Source organism: Zygotorulaspora mrakii, chromosome 4 (genome assembly GCF_013402915.1).
Source record: "Zygotorulaspora mrakii chromosome 4, complete sequence".
NCBI classification, from domain to species: Eukaryota; Fungi; Ascomycota; class Saccharomycetes; order Saccharomycetales; family Saccharomycetaceae; genus Zygotorulaspora; species Zygotorulaspora mrakii.
This window is the reverse complement of record NC_050722.1, coordinates 453,706-474,151: the sequence shown is the minus strand read 5'-3', so window position 1 is coordinate 474,151 and position 20,446 is coordinate 453,706. Positions and strand designations below refer to the sequence as shown.

The window sequence follows — 20,446 nt, the reverse complement described above, 5'->3', positions numbered from 1 at the left end:
CTGACAGTCAACAGAAGATTTCTCAACAAAGACATCAGGCGGAAAACAACATAACGTGTGCGGCCTTGGAGGTCGGCAGTAAGCATAAAGGGTGCTAAGGCATCGTGACTAATGTCATGACTAATGTCAGGTCCTCTTAACCTTGTCGTTCCTATTCTTTGCGCCTCCCTGAACCAAACGCAGCAACGGGGTGCCACAGTCATAACAAAAATGACATAAAAGCACATTGCTTGTTGTTAACAGGTGTATATTTGTTGTAAAATTTGAAGATAGCCGCCCACTGTTACCTTCGATTCAATGATTCAATGTCTAAAAAAATGGGTAACGAGTTACGCTGCTATCTCGTGACATGCTACATAACCGTTCCTGGCAGTAGGGTTTTAAGGAGCCAGCTATGTGCGTACGCCAGTGGTTACCCTTTATGACCTTGGCTTTGACATTTACTTTGTTCTTTAGCGTATTTTTATCGTAAAAGTGGGTTTCTTTGTTTTTTAGGTGATATATTGCGGGTAACGGTTTTTGTCCCTTTGATTTTCGCAGCCTCATCCTAAAAGAAAAATAAACAACACCAAAAATGAAGTATTTGGTGTCAAATCAATAGCCAAAATCATAATATCTTGAAAGATTCGGTATTTGAAGTGTTGTTGCAAGTGGACCCTGATCAAGTGTACGCAATAACTTGATGTCGTTTCTTTGTGGGTCGTCAAGCAGTTCTAAGAAGCCTATTGAAAAGAAGATAGTGATTCTTGGAGATGGTGCGTGTGGTAAAACATCATTACTAAATGTTTTCACCAGGGGATATTTTCCTGAGGTTTACGAGCCAACGGTCTTCGAAAATTACATTCATGATATTTTTGTTGATGGGAGACATATAACACTGTCTTTATGGGATACGGCAGGGCAAGAGGAGTTTGATAGATTGCGATCACTTTCTTACTCTGACACTGATACAATTATGTTATGTTTCAGTGTTGACTCTCGTGATTCATTGGCAAATGTGCAACACAAATGGGTTGGTGAAATAGCTGATCACTGCGAAGGTATTAAACTCGTATTAGTTGCTTTAAAATGTGATTTGAGAAGCAGTGATAATGATGCCAAAGCGATCAACCCTGCTGTGATTCAACAACAGCGATCCCAGCCTGATACAGTTGATATGAAGAATAACCTCAGTGATTCAAACTCTGGTATGAATAACGCAAAGAACGACTATATTTCATATGAAGAAGGATTGGCAATGGCCAAGAAAATTGGCGCTTTGCGTTACTTGGAATGTAGTGCAAAGTTCAATAGAGGTGTCAATGAAGCGTTCACTGAAGCCGCTCGAGTAGTATTAACAGATGAAATGAAGAATAATAAAAAGGAAGAATCGGACTCAAGCTGTTCAATTATGTAGCTTGGTAAAAGAGAATAAGATAAAAAAAATTAATAAATAATTGAATTTAGGTAATAATTAGTGATAATATTTTAAGTCTCTATTTAATTTTATATTCGCTAACCCATAGTTATATATATAGCTAATAGATAAATGCTTGTCTACTGTAAATTAAGCTTGTCATTTCCTTCCAACATGTCTTCTAAGTACATTGATGGCACTTGCTTTCTATGTCCATTCTTTTTATTTGTGCTAGAATCGCTGCTGGCAATATTTGACTGACTAACGGATGAATCAACTGGAGTGATACCAAGTGTCGAACCGTTTCTTTTGTGATAGTCATTTCCTGGGGTTTTTTTCAGTTTTCTCTCAGGTGAAGCAGCCCTCTCAGGTCTATTCAATTCGCCAGATGGTGGTGTCAGTGAGGAAGATAGGCATGTTTTTGAGTCATTTTCAGATTCTGTTGCTCGTGATCTGTTTGTTTGTTGCTGTTGTTGCTGCTGAAGAACCTCCATTACTGGTGAAACGAAAAGTGAATTCCTCTTATAGTGATTGAAAACATTATCCTGAATAGCATTCACCTTTTCAACCGGGTTTAGATCATGTGCGTCGGGCTGAAACTCAGGTAAGGAATCCCACGAAGTTGAATCCCTTAGATTACTTTTGTCACTGCCACCGCCATTTACAAATAGTCTTGATTTAGATCTGGAGGCGCGTTCCTCATACGCATCCGGTAAGCCTCTCAATGGAAGAAACATGTCCTTATCATCACCATAGCTATACTCAAGCGGCGAGCTTCCGTGGCCTTTTGATTGACTTTCTAGACCTCCATACAATGCTTTTCTCGCAATTCTACGAGATATTACATTTGTAATGATCCACCATAGAAACAAAGCAGCGATAATCGCTCCCACAATACTTCCAACCGCTATGAAAACAGTTCCATCGGGTCTGCTATCACTATGAAATATATTAGGATTTCCTGAAGGGGAGGGTGGTGTCACAGTTGCCGTATAAGAGCTGGAAGTCCTTGTACTTGAGGAGACGGCGCTTGTAGCAGCTGAAGTCGCTCTAGAAGTCGACAGCCTTGGTAAATCTCTTGCGGCACCCATAATTGACAACATTTCATGCCACGACTTCAGTGACCGACTCTATTCCATTTGTTGTAATTGTGTCCCACAATTGTGCTGATATATATTTAGAATCCTCAATACCGAAAAAGAATCTTTGATGCATTGCCCGATTTGGCATTATATAAAGAAACTATTAAACAAAGAAAAACAGAAATAATCAAAAAGAATAAAACCTACGAAACGTGTATATCAGCGTACCGCCGGAACATATATTCGAATGTTAGAGCGGTCATTTCAGTTTCCTGAACTATATAATAGCACTCCAACAAGCATCACATACACAGACGATTCTCATGTTTTTCACCATACACTTACTCTTCTTAACTAACCTATCAGGTGCAATGAACGGCGTTGAAATATTTCAGAAATAGTATAATACTAAAGCTGAGCTCATCTGAGTTGTCAGCAACATTTAAAACCATATCCTATGGAACTGACACACTGGAAATAGTTGGTGAACCCTTGTCTGTAGCAAAACGTAAAAGAGAGCTTTTTATTCTACTTTGAATTCCTGCAATCGGCTTAAATTTGCAGAAAATTACGGAACGTCTGTTATTTGTTTGAGACTCGAGTAGGCTTGCTTAGTAGAGCAAAAGGAGGCACGGAAATATTTGTTGCTCATAAGATGACGTGAATATATGACACTGATGTTATTCCTAGCGCAGGTGACACCAACACATTTAACTAGGCCAGCTAACTTTACACAAGACCTTTTCCAGCCAATTTAATCAAGTGATATTGACATAGTAGTGCATATCGATCAACCTAATGACGACAGTGAGAGAGTCGCTGCTTCGGGGCTTGAGTTTTTGGTGGGAAGGTTCATTTTATGGGATCCTTGTGCTGATCAGGCCAGAAGTAGGCAGATATCAGACTTCTAATATCGGAATCGCTGAGTATACCGAGGAATTTTGACTGATGTATGAAAACCAAGCGACAGGATGTCAGGAACTTCACATTTTACTGGCCAATGATACACCCTCATGATGGTGTTAATAAATAAAAATGGATTTCCAAGAATAAAGCGTGGAAATCAAATGTAGTCAATTTCTTAATGACACATATGATAAGGTCTGTCATTTGCGCCAATTATTGGCCTTTAATGGTGAACAGATGCGTTCCAACATGGTGGAAGAACATAAATTGAAAACCCTAATAAAAAGATTTCACGACACGCATCAAACTGATTAACTTTTCTGGTAATGTGCTGATGCTATGGTATCAGCTCTGCATTGAACTAGATGGGCAAGCCAAACTGCTCTGCGGTATTGGAGGTACCCGTACTCGTTCCCGATGCATCTCATGAATAATGCCGCTTGTAAACTATCTACACGATTCCCTTTATATTTCGATATTATACAGCAGGGTGGCTCCTTTTGTCCTGCTGTTCCTTTGTTGAATACAAGTTGTTGTTTTTGTTTCTTGCAGGCCTGATTTAAACAGATCGCTCTTTCCTCGCAATACCTCGAAAAAAGCTACAAAAAGCACAATAAAGATGCCAGAGTCCACAAACTACATTCCACCCTTAAGCTTTTCTCCAGTAGTGAGTACTGATGTGTCTCTATATAGATCAGGGTATCCAATGCCCTTAAACTTTCCCTTTATTAGGGACCAACTTCACCTGCGAACCATTATTTACGTCGGCGATAAACAAGAGCTCTCACAAGAATATCAAGATTTCTTGGCCACAGAAAATATCAAATTTCACAACATATTCATGGACTCGTGCCGTGATCCAGCTGTAGATGAACGTATGAACGAAGTACTAAAGCTCGTTCTTGACATCGATAATTATCCAATCCTGATTCACTCGAATAAGGGCAAACACAGAGTTGGCGTCGTAGTAGGTATCATTAGAAAGGTTTTACAGGGCTGGTCACTTACGGGAATATATCAGGAATACGGAATCTTCTCAGGTGGCCTCAAAGGGGAAGCCGACATGGAGTACGTAACAATGTTCGAAACTTGTCTCAAGGTACCGAAAGAGAAGGTTCCAAGATTTGCTATATTTTGAGTACTAAATATGTCCGTCGGTTACTTGACAAATTTGATTAACCTCCCTCTGTCGGTTAATATCACGGTTTTCTAAATAGTTCACGGGAGATTTACAATTCAAATACTTGCAACCCTGTTAAAATCTTCCATTGTGCAGTTTTACAGTATGCACCTGTTCAATAGACTGGAATTTTACCTTCTGGTCTCTAGTATTACCAGAAATTTGATAAAATGAATACATTTCGATTCGGAAGTAGATAGTCAATACTTGATTCAACATTGGTGCAAAGTCGCACATTTAATAAATAGATGGAACTTTCTGATTGAACTATTAAACAAGTCTCTGGAGAGAAGTCTCACATAGTCGTGTCTATCACTCAGGAACTCAACAAATTGAGCTATCAGTTGTACGAAGTGCAGAAAATGATTGACAGAGTACAAACAAGAATGAATTGAACTATTCAAATTGGGTATTCTGCTCTAATGAAACGGGGTATGTGCCTTTCTAGTATAAAAACGCTTTTTATTGGCATGCTCGTGAAAATTTTTCCACTTTAAGCAATTAAATAGCAGTTTAATGTGCCGACGGGTGAGAGGTAGATGTGTAGCATAATCAAGCCTAAATCTATTACGATAAGTTAATGTGGCCTCTTGGATGTATTACTTTAGAGAAGTGGAAGTGCTGCAGGCTCCGTCATGTTGATTTTAGGCATGCTTCTGACTTTCTTCAGCACAGCCTTAGTTCTTTTCTGGATTTTGTTTAGATGCAATAGGGCCTCTAGTTAGGTTCATTTTTGGCTTAGTTTTAGCTAGAGTTTAAATTTTACATTGGTCGTACGGCCTCCTTATATGGGAAGACGACAACGTCGAGGAAGCTATCTTGTGAGTCATGTTGAATAACGCCCGTTGTATATAAAGAAAATGAAAAATAGCTCTCGAAATTAAACAAAGCTATACCTATAGGCACAGAAACAACTAGAACAGCTGCAACATTGATTTAAAATGGCTTTCGACCTTCAAAATATAGTCAGGCCTAAGATTTACAACTTAGAACCTTACCGATGTGCAAGAGACGATTTCCAAGAGGGTATCCTTCTGGATGCAAATGAAAATGCACACGGTCCAGTCCCACAGGCACTATTAAATACTTCTTTGCATCGCTATCCAGATCCACATCAAATCCAATTGAAAAATGCTATAGCTGAATATCGTAATAAAACAAACAGCTGCGACAATATCAAGGAAGAACTAACGGCTGAGAACCTTTGTTTTGGTGTTGGGTCAGATGAGAGCATCGATGCTCTCATTAGAGCTTGCTGTGTTCCTGGAAAAGATAAAATATTAGTTCTTCCACCCACATATTCAATGTATTCTGTCAGTTCGAGCATTAACGATGTCGAAGTCGTTAAATGCCCATTGATAGTGGAGGATAACTCATTTCAAATGAATACGGATGCTGTACATGATCTTTTGAAGAAGGACCCATTGATAAAAATTGTTTTCCTTACGTCCCCTGGAAATCCAACTGGTGCCAAGATTGAAACCAGTAGAATTGAACAGTTGTTACAAAGTTGGGATAAAGGAATGGTTGTTGTCGATGAGGCCTACATTGACTTCAGCGGTGGATCTACAGCGGCGCTAGTCAATAAATATCCAAATATATGTGTCTTGCAAACATTATCCAAATCGTTTGGATTAGCTGGCATAAGATTGGGTATTACGTTTTCGTCCAAAGAAATGTCGCGTGTATTAAACGCAATGAAAGCACCATATAATATTTCTTCAAGCACATCTGAATTCGCTTTGAAGGCTTTTGAAGATAGTAGTTTGAAGGCCATGGAAGACAATGCCAAGAAAATCAATACAGAGAAACTTCGCCTTTTGAAGCGATTAACATCTTTGAAAAACGTTGATGATGAACATGTTGGTGGATTGGATGCCAACTTTTTGATGATCAGGATCAAAGATGGTGATAATGAGCTCGCACAGAAACTTTATTACAAGTTAGCTACTGAATCCAAGGTCGTCGTCAGGTTCAGGGGCAATGAATTAGGCTGCTCGGGATGTTTACGTATAACAGTTGGAACACCTGAAGAAAACGATATACTTTTCAGAGAGTTTTCAAAGATTTTAGCCGAATTGACAGCAGCTTAATTATAGAAATTGAATAAAAGTATCGTATATACATCTTTTTTCACTTTGAAGAGTTTTTTATGTGTTGATACCAAACTATTAACACAAAAGTTGGGATATACAAATGGCGAATTTATATATCGAGAGATCGGTATTTTAGGATATTTCCAAGCTCCTTTTTATTGTGTAGACTTAGACCGACATTTACAATTGAAAGAGTTTCCATCTCGCCTTTTATCAGTGGTGTATCATTCTCTTTCTTTTCTTTGACATATAACTCACCTACCTTCAGATCATGAAGCTCCTCCCTTAAACGCTCAATGTTTGACAGCAGATTCTGACGCCCTGAAAGATCTCTTGATAATGTTTCAAAAAGAGAAATTCCTCCTAATTTATCCTTCTGAACAGTGCATAGCTTTAGTACCTGTAATGATTTTTCAACGTTATCGAGTCTTGTATAAACTTGAGACATCTTTTCTCGCAGTTGCATCCGCATCTTCAACTGATGATCTCTTAATCCATTAATGTTTATGTTTTGTTCGCTATACTGTAATTGTTCATAGATCTCCTTACATCTCTTAATTTCATTTGAAAGGGATTTGAAATCTTCGTTGGTTAGCTTGGAAATTTCTTCATATACAGTCTGAACCTTTGAAACGTTTGAAAAGTTTGCCACTTTTTCTGTCATAATGTCTTGGAACTTCCTAGCTTCCGTTAACCTCCAAGTATAAAGGTTTGGCAAACTTTCTACAGTTCGCTCGAAAAGGTTATTCATTGATTGATCCTGCAGGAACTCATTCAAAAACGTGATGTTATCTAAAAGAACCTCCATTTCGGCACAGAGCAAGTGGTAGCTCTTTTCAATCAACCGTGTAGTAGGGTTTTGTGAGAAATACTCTATTTGGCCCAGCATTGCCCCTGTCAAATACTCTTTTAATGGGCGCGGTAGGTGAGCCGTTGCCAAATGCACCTCATTGTTTTCGAATGCCTGGACTTGAAAATCGCAATACTTGATTGGGTTGGTCTGATTGCTTTGAGAGACGATACTAGGTACTGCTTGAGTAGAAGCTTCCTCCAGTGATACTTCAGTTGTTTGAACTTCTTTATCCGTATTTTGTTTCTCAGAATTGTAAGTAACTTGATCACTATCCATCGCGCTTTCCAGCTCATCTTGCGTGAAGTCGTCCAAAGCATCATAAGACTCTTCACTGTTGCTATCTTTGGAATTTGATTGTTGTCTTGATTCTTTTTTCTGGACCTCTAAGTCTGCACTTTCTTTCTGTTTTGAGCTCTTGGCATTCGCGACTTCCGTTTTGAATACACCGCTATTTTCATGTTTGGGTCCTGCAATTGTAGACGTACAGTGTTCTCGTTTTTCTTTCTGCTCTGAATAGTTGTTACTGATATGCGCTGGATCGTCATTTCTCATGAAACTGCCTTCTTTCACCGTTTGATGAACTTCCGGGTTGATCTTTGAGTTTTCCGTATCAGATATTACTGGAGACGCGCCTTTAATAGTGCTATATGAGTTATTAGTGTCCGCATTAGTTTCTGAAATCAAATTTTTTCTTCTTTCCTTAGTGCTGCCCATATTCTTAAAGGTGAAACCTAAGTTAGAAGAGGTTTTCATATCATTGTTGAAAGAAGAGGATGGAGATAGTGATTTATCGACATCAGATTTCACTTTAGATTGACGGATAGTGGACCCCGTTTCTAGAATATTGGCGCTATCTTTCAAGCGGGCTGCAATTGAAGAAATGGAATTTTCTTTAGTGAGGTCATTGTTAGATAATTTTGTAAGTGAAGCAGTATCTTCTATCGTGCTGTCAGATAAATTTGTTAATTCCTCGTTAGTAGAACTGCTATTATCGCTCAGATCCCTGTTCACAACGCTGTCCTGTATTGATTCACCTTTTTCACTGTCCTGAAGTTCGGCTTTATCATTAGCAAGTGAGTTACTCGAGATGACACTTTGCATCTCAGACCCTGTCTCTGTTCCTTTAAATTCTGATTCATACTCTGGTTGCGATTCCTCAATTCCCTCTACTCTCAGATCTTGATCTTGCTCAGACATATTACCTTCCTCTTTTTTAATTGATGTACCCATCTTCCTTAATTCAATCGACTTTTTTTCATTTGTGATTACGTTTTTATCCGCAGTTTCTGCTATTGGGGACGACTTTTCATCGGATGCTTGTTTGTTCTGGACCGGAACGGTCTGACCTTCTGCATTCGCGTCCTTTGGAATAACTTCACTATAATCAACCTCTTCCTCACCCTTATCATTCAGGGCAGTTTTAAGGTTTTTCTCACTTGTTTTCAAAGAAAGATCTGAAAGATTTGCGAAGGGTGAAGGAGAATTTGAAGAGGAAAGAAATGGGTTGTCCAGTTTACCTGTTTGAGAATTGAAGCTTGCAAAGCCTGAAAAAGGTTGCTTTCCTGCTTTCAAAGAGTCCGATTGCGAACTGGGTAAGTTGCCGCGAAATCCTGATTTTCCAAATTCTTTATCAAACTGCGCGTTGGAAAATTGTGCTTTACCAAACTCTGGCTTGCCAAATACCGGAGCATGGTCTTTATTATCGGATGAAGATGTATCCGTACTACTGGATGGCATTTTGTCAAGCTCAGCCTTCATAAATGTTGAGCCTGAGTTCGCGCTAATAGGTTGCGCCTTGCCAAATGGCGAACTTACTTTCGCGGAGCTGAATTCTGTCCTGCCAAGTGACGGTTTTTCATCTTGTGAGCTAGTTTTCTCTGCGACTATTTCCGTGGACCTAAATGATGGTTTGTCGAATGCTGCACCGGATCCTCCGCCACCAATCTGTGTCTTGCCAAATGCTAAACTGCCAAAAGATGCGCTGCTTTCCGTGGAGCCAAATCCTGTCTTGCCGAATAATGGCTTGCCAAATGCTGAACCAGATTCTTGGCTGCCAAATTGCATTTTGTCAAATGGCGGACTAGCTTCTGCGGTACCGAATGCTGTCTTACCAAATGATGGGTTACCAAATGGTGAGCTAGCCTTCGTGGCACCGAATTCTGTCTTACCAAATGATGGTTTGCCAAATGGTGAGCTAGCCTCCGTGGCACCGAATTCTGTCTTACCAAATGATGGTTTGCCAAATGGTGAGCTAGCCTTCATGGCACCGAATTCTGTCTTACCAAATGATGGTTTGCCAAATGGTGAGCTAGCCTCCGTGGCACCGAATTCTGTCTTACCAAATGATGGTTTGCCAAATGGTGAGCTAGCCTTCGTGGCACCGAATTCTGTCTTACCAAATGATGGTTTGCCAAATGGTGAGCTAGCCTCCGTGGCACCGAATTCTGTCTTACCAAATGATGGTTTGCCAAATGGTGAGCTAGCCTCCGTGGCACCGAATTCTGTCTTACCAAATGATGGTTTGCCAAATGGTGAGCTAGCCTCCGTGGCACCGAATTCTGTCTTACCAAATGATGGTTTGCCAAATGGTGAGCTAGCCTCCGTGGCACCCAATGCTGTTTTACCGAATGATAGTTTTCCAACCGTTGGACCTGACTCTGCCTTACCAAATTCTGTCTTTCCAAATGCTGGTTTGCCATACGTAGAACCAAATCCCGAATTTTCTGACTGCTTATCGATGAATGTTTTGTTGATATCTGACTGTTCTTTTGTATTTACAGGAGAACCTGCAATGGATGTTGTTGCGCAGGTCGTTTTATCGCCATCGAAGAACGACTTTCCACTTGCAGTACTAGAAAGGAGCGGCCCCTCTGTGTCTGTTGCTTGACGTTCTTTTGGAGGGGTGCTCCTCTGAATAGGGTTTGACTTTCCCGTCTCAACATCTACAGAACTTACCAAGGTTAACTTCGAGAAATCTCTATCAGAATGGCCCTCATCATCACCCTTTTTTACAGACATATCCGATACATTTGAGGTCACTCTCTCCTCTTCTACCTCCTCTTCAGTGGTATACTCTCTAAGTGCATTAATGTTAAATCTCCCTTGCTTGATGGCAGATGAGTGGTATAATCCTACGATTTGCACGCTTCCTTCATTATTCAATATGTAAATTAATGGTAGTTCCTCCACAACGTCAACGCCTGGACAAGGATTTGCGATGACTCCAGTCGTTGATATATCAAGTGCTATTCCGACAGGGTTTGTATCGTTATCTGTTATTTTACTAATTGGTAAAACCGCCCTTTCGCTATCTTGAGAAGGTTGTACAACCTCTTTCGAATCCCAAATGGTAACCTCGCTTGAGCAGGAAGAAGTAATTATATTAGTGATTTTACTCTCCGGTACTAAATCAAATAACCTCAAATTATAATAAGCTGGATACCGTAGTACCGAGCCAAACGCGGGTGTAATATCAAAGGATTCTTGAAATATTGGCTCAGTGCTTGAATTATTCATGATAAACATCTTGTGGTCATATATTACTTCATCGTCAGATTCTGAATTAAGTAAACCGTAAACGAGTAAAAAGTGATTTGTGTCTAAGACATTAATGCTTAAAGGAAAATATTGGTCATGAAATTCTTCTACCATCTCGGTTGGGGTGTTGACTTCATATTTTAACTCTACCTTACCATCATTGAACTCCAAACTATGTGCCCTTATTGTGTAGTCTTTCCCAAAGGTATAAATGACATTATCGAATACATCAAATGATGCAACAGAATCTAATATATTATGAGTTTCGCCACTGACAGGATCATACGTATGCAGCGTTCCATTGCTTTCCAGGACGAATCCCCTGTTCTGTCGTTTTGATGCGAACGATTGGACGATGCCATGAGAGAAATTATGAACTTCTTTTAAATCACCTAAGCGACTGAGGCTTACCGAATACACAGTACCATTTTTAAGAATGGCAATCACTGTATCATTCGAAAATATCTTGACCAAAATGATGTCTCGCAAGTTGCTTTCCCATAGAAATGACGCATCATCATGAGAGTCATTTTGTATAAAGTCTCTCAAAAGCTGAAGTTCGCCAATAACAATTTTGTCAGCAGAAGCTGCCACATATCTATTATTCGTATTTGAGATATCAAAATTTTGTAATGCAGCAAACGGTACTTTCTCGTCATATGAGGGCAAAATAGTTGATTGTCCCAGCTTTTTGAAGCCGAAATTTTCCGAAGTTATCGTACCTATCTCTTCACCTATGGTGCTCATGTCTGGACTACTGGTGGCCCCACAGATCGGTCTTACAATAGTTTGAATTATCGATGAGGTTTAGCCCTTCCTTCATTTTTACTTTTCAATCTTGAAAGTACTGTAAATAGTCGGCACTTTAAGCCTTCGTGACATGTGATATCGATTCAGCTGAATTGCTATAGTACAGACGTCTCTCTACCTGGTAAGCACTCCGCTAAGCTCCTACAACAAGCAACTTAAGCTCTGAAGCGCACTCCATCAAATGCAACTATTAAGGGACATTGCCAAGCGCTTTTTGTAAAAGAACGAATTATACTCATGTATTCCATGCACTTGGAGAAAAAGATCTATTACCCGCTAAGGAACAGAATATATAATTGAGGTAGATTGAATCTACTGCCTAATCTCTATGCAGATAAGGACTGGGTAAGTTTTTCCTAATTACAGCATAATGGTATTTAAATTATTAAACATATTATATGGTGCGTGGGCTATTAAGCACACACACCTCCTCTTGCAAGTCCTGCCAGAATCTAGGCAGAGAAAGACAAAGAGCCACCCAATTTGTGGACTGGTTCAGATAGGCTCAAGGCGTTGAACGAAGCACCAACACCCAAAGTGACACCAGGTCTCAATTGTTGCTTGTAAGCCAAAGCAACAACACCAGAATCAGCAACCTTGGCCTTCACTTGAGAAGTTGCGTCAGGCAGATATAAGGTAGCGAACTCGATGTTGACGTTGGCCAATTGCTTTGGAGTGGAAACGGCTTTAGCTCCAACTTGCAAAATTGGACTGACTTTTTGGAAAAACGATACAGTAGTCAATTGAGCATTGTTAACGGAAAGACCCAGAGAGTAATCGCCAGCAGAGTAACCCAATGCAACAGCATAACGAGATAAAGAGCCGCCGGTGATGTCATAACCGATTTCGGCACCGCCGACAATACCCTCGTGGGCCAAAGTCAAGTCTCCCACGAATGAAGGACCCTTCAACAGATCAAACGCACCTCTAGCAGTGAAAAATGGCTGCACAAAGTTGACATTCAACTTAGCTGCTTTGGAAACACCAGGCACCAAAGACGTAACCAGCTCGCTCTTCAAACCAGGAGTCAAGTCAGTCAACTCAATCTTCGTGTTCAAATTGTTACTATTGGACCATCCCTGGGTCAAAGTCAACCCAGTCGCTTTGTCAGACACCTTGGTCTCAACGTCGGCGGCAAGTGGGCCGTCTTTCACGGTCTGCTTGGCTTTCAAATTGAACTTGACACCGTTCTTGGCAACCGTGCTGACATCAAATGCCGCAACACTGTTGTGATAGTAATCCCTGTTCAATAGATCATTGATACCCTTGTTGATGTCGGAAAAAAATGGTGGAGCCATTGCTATGAAAGATTGTATGAATATATTAAACTAAGGCCAGAAGAACCGAACTCTATCTATTCAGAAACAAGCAAGAAACACAAGTAAGACGGAATAATCAAGATCTATATTGGTTCACAGCAGTATGTATATTTCCAGGCGTCACACGGTCCTTATATATACTGGTGGAAACGCACTTCGTACAAAACACCTTCACGTCTCCACAATTTAAACGTGTTCCAATTTGTCTGTTAACAACTGTTGAATTTAGAGCTCAATTATCATTGTCTAGGTGTGCGTCAATTACTGGGGATTTGTCCGTAAGCGTAAGCCGCCCACGCCCACCAAACATCGGAAAGACGCTCGCCCAACAGACCGAGGCGGATCGAGACAGCTACATTTTTTCCCGTTCTGTCGTTCTGTCGTTCTGCACGGTATTACCGCCGTTGGCTTCCAGTAAAAGCATAATGCAGCACTTTGTCCGCCCTTTTTTCTCTCTTTCACATGCGAGTTTGGGCATTAGCCGATCTCGCAATACGCCGCGGTGAGAGAGCGCGTGTCCGGGAGACACCTGCTGTCCGGGGGGCTGCTGGTCGCGTGGAACATTCTAGAGAACGCGGGGCTCAAATGCCGCTGGCTCTGCCGTATGGTATGATGTTGAGTGGTGGAAAGGGGGGATATGACTTAGGTACCCGGGTAACGATCGATCTCTGTGATTACCCTGCAGACGGGTCTGGTTACGATCAACACTCAACGAGCATTGGCAGCGTTTTTTGCTTTTGCCAGTTGTCCGCTTTCCGAAAAGAGAATAAATACCAAATTTAGAAGTGTGGTAAGCAGGAGAAGCGTCTGGTGCCAGATCTTGCGATGGATTTTTGGAAGCTATTGTGTCGTCGGGTTTACAGTGACTTGGTTAAAGGGAGAGCGCTAGCGAGAGCGGTGATGATCATCATTTGGCGCGCATTTTTCCGCCAAGTGGGAAGTAGATGCAATATTACATGAATCACAATAGCACCAGTAAGCAGAAAGTTGTATATCAATATCGGTATTCTGGTTGTTCAAGATATTGAGATCGTGTTTTGGGTGACCTGGTTCTTGGAAGTGTGCAGAGAGGTGGACCATGAGCGAAGATGATCACAAAATTACAGTGGAGACGGAAACGGTAGAGGCGCCAGTTTCGAGCCTACTGATGTCGACTGCGGAGGCTAACAGGCCGTCGTCTGTCAAGCAGAACGCTGGGGCTGGGGCTGGGGCTGGCGGGGTTGGTAGCAGCAACGCAGCTGGTACAGCGGCTGGCGCCGCTGTATCGGCTGCGGATGCTGAGAGCGTTACGCTGGATGAGGGAGGATTGGCAAATTCGCAGGGACAGAGACGTTCGCAGAGCAACACGAATGGTTTGCCTGAGTCGCAGTCTCATGTGGCTAGTGGATCTAAGCCTTTGTTGGTGCGCGACGGAGCTGTGGGGGGCAGCACTGTCCCTGGCACCAACATTAATCTGATAGATCTCAACCCGCTATCGCCTCACGTAACGCAGACGTCTTTGAGGAATAAGAAGAGCTCTTTGCTGATAGATTCGTCCCTGTCACACAAGGGCAAAAAGGCTAGAGACACCGAGGAAGTACCGAAGCATTCGACAACTGGATCTAAGAAAGATGGGGATTCCGCGCTGGTGGCGTCTTCGGAAGATGCTCATAAAAAATCAGACAGCAGTCAAAATCACACTCTTCAGCACAGCATATCCAATCATTCGTCCAAGAATGGTTCGGCCGTACCCACGCCTTTGATGCTTCCGGTGGCAGCTACAGCAATCGATTCGAAATCTTCCAAGACGCTAGAACGATCAAAAGCTCCCCTGATGCATTCCAGAGAAATTCTATTGGAAGACAACAATGCCCTTACAAACTCGCTTGCGCTCAATAATAGCAATAACAATAATAACAATACAAGTTCGAATAAGGCCGGATCGTCGACGAATAGCAACGAAGACCCTTTGAATGTACGGCATCGCTCTTCTTCCGGTCATCGCGCGGGTGATGAAGATTCTGATCACGAATTAGATGCAACGAATAAGCAAACGAAAGCCGATGTATTCGCGGCCAGACTAGCCTCTGCTGTTGGAGAAAATGAAATAAGTGATTCTGAGGAGACTTTTATCTATGAATCTGCAGCAAACTCTACGAAAAATACTGTGACACCAATACGAATTGACATGCAGCTCGATCAATCACAGAGCCAGCAAGTCAACCATGGTATTGCTTCAAAAATGAGTGTTCCTGTTCTAAACAACAATGCAAAATTGTTAACGAGACTTAAAGATACAAGACACACAAGCATGGGTGCACTTCCTCTGAATGCATCTACAAAAAATGTAAATTCTCCACAGTTTACGCCTATGAACAATGTATTAACGGGTATGCCAACAAGTTCACTGGCAAACACTAGTACAAATGCCCCCCAAGCAGATGATTTAAAAAGTATGAGTTCATCTAACCGCCAGAATAATAATGTGAATTCCAACAATAATAGCAACAGTCGACAGATCGATATGCAGTCAGTCAAGTCATTTGTTTCGGAACCACGATCACCTGATAAAAGAATGAGTTTAATTTCATTGACCAAAGGTACTAACAATATAGGGGTTACGAATGGGAATAGGAACGGTAACACATATAGTACGAATAACATCAATTCTAATGCTCCAATTAGCAACAGTAATAATACTAATAATATTAATAACACTACTAATACTAATAATAATAATAATAATAATAATAATAATAATACGAGTAATAATTTATACAATAACAGTATGAATAATACTAATAATAATAACAATGCATTCTCAACTTCGAGAAAACCCTCAGTATCCAACTCCACATTAAGGCATTTTACATCATCACAAGCAGCCGTCCCAAGGACCAAGGCACCGTCTTCTGATGGTATCAGCAGTGCAGTGATCAATCCGGCCAATAATGGTAAGAGGAACCTAAGAACTACTGCGTCAAAACTATTTGATGCCAACGGAGCTCCATTGAGGAGGTATTCTGGAGTACCGGATGATGTTAATCTTGAGGATTACATCGAGCAATCAAATGGACATCTAATGACGACAACATCAAACAGCATTAAAAGAGATGATAGACTCAAAAACTATATGGAAAACAATCATCTCAATGATTTCAAACGTGCTAGTCACGATTTAACAGATTTTGAGCATACAAGCGCAATACAGGAGGTAGCAGAGGAACGCACTGATCAAGAGGCCGATGAAGATGATATGCGTTCTATGTTCTATTATAATCATCGAGGTGATTTGGAAGCAAGGCCCCAAATTTCAGACTATGATCAAGATGACGATGATGAAGAATTAGATGATGATAATCAGGATGATCACTATTATAACTACTCTTATGGTAACGATTATGTGAGCAATAGCAACATCAATCCAAATTCGAACCTGAACAGACAGGGTAGATATTTTGGTACATTACCATCCACACTTCAACCAAATGGGGTTTACAGTCACAACGGTCCATTTAATCCAAATGCTAATGAATACACTTCATTACAACCAAAAAAGCAGTTCTTGAGAGATCCGCTAGGGTACTCACCTCACAATTTCTATACGAGGAAATCTTCATGGGCCAAAATTAAGCATTTTATCTATTTCACATTTGTTGTTGTTTCGCTGTTGACGGTGGGATTTATCCTGGGTTTCCTATTAGCAACTAATAAAGAGCTACAGGACTTTAATATTATCATTATAGATAATATTTTATCGAGCGCGGATGAATTACTGTTCGATATCACGGCCACAGCGTTCAATCCAGGGTTTTTCGTATTGCAGATTCAGGATGTAAATTTGGACATTTTTGCTAAAAGTGCATATATTGGCAAGACCAAAGAGCTGCAGGATGAAGATAAGCCACCCGCAATGGAGACTTTGAAACTTGGAACCGTTTATAAACTGGAAACCCCATTGAAGTTCGCTGGCGGCTTCATCAAAAGAAACTATGATGTTAGTGTATCAAGTGTCAAACTATTAGACCCCGGAGCAAAGCTCGATTCTCCCGAGGACAACGAGAGTCGTTTTTTATCACCTGGACAAGACAAAGATGATGAGACAAAAAAATGGAGATCTCTAATCAAACACGACTATGACTTGATTTTCAGAGGTAATATGAAATACAAAATCCCGTTTTTCAGAAGTGAAAAATCTATTGCAGTGCAGGGAAGCGTCGAAGTGCATCCAGATAAAGACGATGATGATCAAAATACATCACACACATCTTCCCCCATAGTTTTGTTGTGATGGGTGGCTGTCATCAGTCCTTTGTACACAGCATTCTACCACATGGGAGTTTAATCCTGTAAATTTCAATATTGAAATGTTTCTATACGTCTAAATAACTAAATTTGCTCTTTCTGTTTTCACCTTCTAGGCCGCTACGTTTTTCAAGACAACCGTGGCATTCTCGGGGGCACCAGAAACAAGTCCTGAGCTCGACCAATTGAGACTTAATGGGTCTCAAACTTCAGCAGCAAAGTTCGATGATTCCACTTCAACAGTTCTATAGCTATCATGTGTCCAGCAGCATTGTTCGGCAACTCTGAATCCTGTCCGCCAACAGCGTTTTCTACGGCTCGTCACTCTCTTGCTTTTTTTAGATTCAGCGAGGCCGGTTTGTTCCATTCGATGTTCGATATCAAGCCGGTTCTCAATATGTACCAGGAGAAAACCCAAAACGTAAAAATTCGAAACAAATTTGGAAATGTTTTAGAAAAAGAAACAGATCAGATATGTATTATGAAAGATCAAGAATTTAGGTAGCAGTACTCGTTATTCTGTTTTGTCAACTATCCAATATTACTGGTGGGCATAAGCACTGAAGAACACTTTGTGGAGGACAGAAGAACCAAAAGTAGTAAGAAAGGCTCGAGTAGAAGTCACTAGTGAAGTCACACGTTGAAGTTGCACGCTCAAATATACGTTCAGACCACTCGTTGAAGCAGACGCAGTTGAAGACAGAGTCGTGTTTCAGTTTTGAACATATTTCTTCATAGTTGAACAGGTATAATAGGCTCAAATTTAGTGCCTGTCGAAATACAGTTTTGATCATATTGGCGTTGGCTTGCTATTTTTAACGTGTGTGTCTCTCGATTTTGATAGAGGGGTTAGCCATGGTCGAGGAGGGAGCGAACAATGCTTCGACCATGTTGAATGGGCATTCCAAGTCGCCGAGATCGTTACAGGCAAAGAATACCAAGAATCTCTTCTTGAACATAGGGGACAATAATGCGACGGGAACAGATTCGAAAAGGGCTAGCGGGTATCTGCCGAACAGTACAGCTAAACCAATGATTATTGGTACATTCAATGGTAACGGACACAGTCAACAGCAGGTAACGAAGGTCTTAACACCGACATCAAACTCCAAGTATTCGCCTTCATCGCCCATATTCAAACGTAATGATACGTCTATCTATTCGTTACCTAGCGCGGTCTGTACATCTCCATTGTACGCAGCACGCAAATGTCGCAGTAACTCGAATTTACGTTCACTGTCCAACAAGAGTGAACGAGTACAGTCCCCATCGCTTTCTGTCAACACGAAGGAGCTGCAGTCTTTGGCTAGCGGAAGGTCTCGTTCGCAGACCATGTCTTCTTCTTTGGCGACGTCTACTCCATTAGCAGCTGAATCAGGAGGCAAGAAAACATGGGTTATACCTGAGCAAGGTTCCTTCAATATATCACAACGGGGATCATATAATCTGAAGAGTAACTTTAACGATGATGTGGATGTGTCTTTTTCGAAAGTCTACAAAGAAAATGCATATCCAAATGGGCCGCTGTTAGTTATACCTCGGAAAATATTTCTTTACTCAGAGCCGAACCTAGAAGAAATTTTAAGTTTCGATGTTGTTATTAATGTTGCAAAAGAAATTGTGGATTATACAAATCTGATACCAAGGGATGGAAAATTAGAGTACTATCATATACCGTGGACCCATAGTTCAAAAATATCTCTCGATCTTGAGTATCTGACGAATATTATGCGAGTTGCCGTTCTGGAAAATAAGAGAGTTTTGGTTCATTGTCAATGTGGTGTTTCACGCTCTGCTTCACTTATTGTAGCATATATTATGAGATACTTCGATATGAGTTTAAATGATGCATACGGTCAGCTGAAACAGGTGGCCACAGAAATGAGTCCAAATATGGGATTAATCTTCCAGTTGATGGAGTGGAGCGAACAACTCTCGCAGAAAAAAGATGCAATTTCAACAAAAAATGAGGAAAATAAACTGAATAAATGTCAGTCGGTGGAGGCACATATTGCGATAGACCAAGAAAACAGTCCTAGTCTAGAGAGCTTTGGTATACCAATATCAGATTTCTCGTCTCAAAATGATATTACCTTATCGCCAGAAAATACTCCTAAAACATCAGATGATTTTTTCAAAACTTCATCTGCATCATCGTCAGCATCAACTTCAAGTAGCACAATCGTTGAAAGTCAAGTAACCCCGGAATCGCTCGAAATGCCTTCAGAATTAAAAGGCTACATACCAACTTCAAGTGAAGTATCAGTCTCTAGCAGCTCAAGTATCTGGAGATAGTATACATCGTTGTGGGGAGTTGTTTCGACAAAAATATGGGCGTTACATTTTTCAAAATTTTTTCTTTCTGCTGGCCAGGCATAGGTATATGTTCAACTTTGTACTTTTATTCTGTAATTTTATATAATGCTTTCTATAAGCCTTTCATTTCTTCTAATATCTTTCTCCTTACGTTTACAGACATGTGCATCCATCTCTTTGAGAAATCTGCGTGTCTAATGTGGCATGTTGAAGCTCAGCGGTTTGAAGCAATTTGCGTCGAGCTTCTCCCTCTGAATATCGGCTACTGCTGGAATCTCCACAGTAAAGCTATTAGCCGATATTTGGCTCAAATGGTCATCAGCACCTCCCTACAAATTTTAGAGCTATAGGAAGTGCCCTTAACTTGAAGAAAAGGTCTTTTTGTTCCCCATACAAACTTGAGTCAGGGATTCTGGGAGAGGGAATCAACCCTGATGGATTGGAAATGCATAATACGATATATAACTGATGCATAGGGGTAGAAATGAAGACTAAATATTGCAGACTAGACAATGAAAGTTATATCATGAGTGCACCCTTTGTTTCTGTCCTTTTAGTTGCGTCTTAAATTCTAAATCTATGAAGCTTAGTATCAACATGTCTTTTTATGTAGGCGCCAGGCGAAAAACGAACACAAACGCTTTAACAAAACACAAGTTAAAGAAAG

The 20,446-nt window shown here is 40.8% G+C and overlaps 8 protein-coding genes across 8 annotated transcripts; 5 read left to right on the top strand and 3 right to left on the bottom strand.

Annotated features, from left to right (window-relative positions):
• Positions 1-682: 682 nt before the first annotated feature.
• RHO3 (Rho family GTPase RHO3) lies at positions 683-1,396 on the top strand (the record flags this gene model as incomplete). The annotated part of the gene is made up of 1 exon (XM_037288366.1): positions 683-1,396. The coding sequence occupies one exon, from the start codon at positions 683-685 to the stop codon at positions 1,394-1,396; it is 714 nt and encodes a 237-aa protein (XP_037144261.1).
• Positions 1,397-1,536: 140 nt separating this feature from the next.
• Positions 1,537-2,499, bottom strand: HG535_0D02400 (uncharacterized protein; the record flags this gene model as incomplete). The annotated part of the gene is made up of 1 exon (XM_037288365.1): positions 1,537-2,499. The coding sequence occupies one exon, from the start codon at positions 2,497-2,499 to the stop codon at positions 1,537-1,539; it is 963 nt and encodes a 320-aa protein (XP_037144260.1).
• A 1,504-nt stretch (positions 2,500-4,003) lies between these two features.
• On the top strand, positions 4,004-4,522 carry OCA2 (Oca2p; the record flags this gene model as incomplete). Its single annotated transcript, XM_037288364.1, has 1 exon — positions 4,004-4,522. One exon carries the CDS (start codon positions 4,004-4,006, stop codon positions 4,520-4,522), a length of 519 nt encoding a protein of 172 aa, XP_037144259.1.
• A 983-nt stretch (positions 4,523-5,505) lies between these two features.
• HIS5 (histidinol-phosphate transaminase) lies at positions 5,506-6,657 on the top strand (the record flags this gene model as incomplete). The annotated part of the gene is made up of 1 exon (XM_037288363.1): positions 5,506-6,657. The coding sequence occupies one exon, from the start codon at positions 5,506-5,508 to the stop codon at positions 6,655-6,657; it is 1,152 nt and encodes a 383-aa protein (XP_037144258.1).
• Positions 6,658-6,769: 112 nt separating this feature from the next.
• NUP159 (FG-nucleoporin NUP159) lies at positions 6,770-11,797 on the bottom strand (the record flags this gene model as incomplete). Its single annotated transcript, XM_037288362.1, has 1 exon — positions 6,770-11,797. The coding sequence occupies one exon, from the start codon at positions 11,795-11,797 to the stop codon at positions 6,770-6,772; it is 5,028 nt and encodes a 1,675-aa protein (XP_037144257.1).
• Positions 11,798-12,312: 515 nt separating this feature from the next.
• POR1 (porin POR1) lies at positions 12,313-13,158 on the bottom strand (the record flags this gene model as incomplete). The annotated part of the gene is made up of 1 exon (XM_037288361.1): positions 12,313-13,158. The coding sequence occupies one exon, from the start codon at positions 13,156-13,158 to the stop codon at positions 12,313-12,315; it is 846 nt and encodes a 281-aa protein (XP_037144256.1).
• A 1,099-nt stretch (positions 13,159-14,257) lies between these two features.
• On the top strand, positions 14,258-17,449 carry VAC7 (Vac7p; the record flags this gene model as incomplete). Its single annotated transcript, XM_037288360.1, has 1 exon — positions 14,258-17,449. The coding sequence occupies one exon, from the start codon at positions 14,258-14,260 to the stop codon at positions 17,447-17,449; it is 3,192 nt and encodes a 1,063-aa protein (XP_037144255.1).
• An 869-nt stretch (positions 17,450-18,318) lies between these two features.
• Positions 18,319-19,758, top strand: SDP1 (mitogen-activated protein kinase tyrosine protein phosphatase SDP1; the record flags this gene model as incomplete). Its single annotated transcript, XM_037288359.1, has 1 exon — positions 18,319-19,758. The coding sequence occupies one exon, from the start codon at positions 18,319-18,321 to the stop codon at positions 19,756-19,758; it is 1,440 nt and encodes a 479-aa protein (XP_037144254.1).
• Between the last annotated feature and the right edge of the window lie 688 nt (positions 19,759-20,446).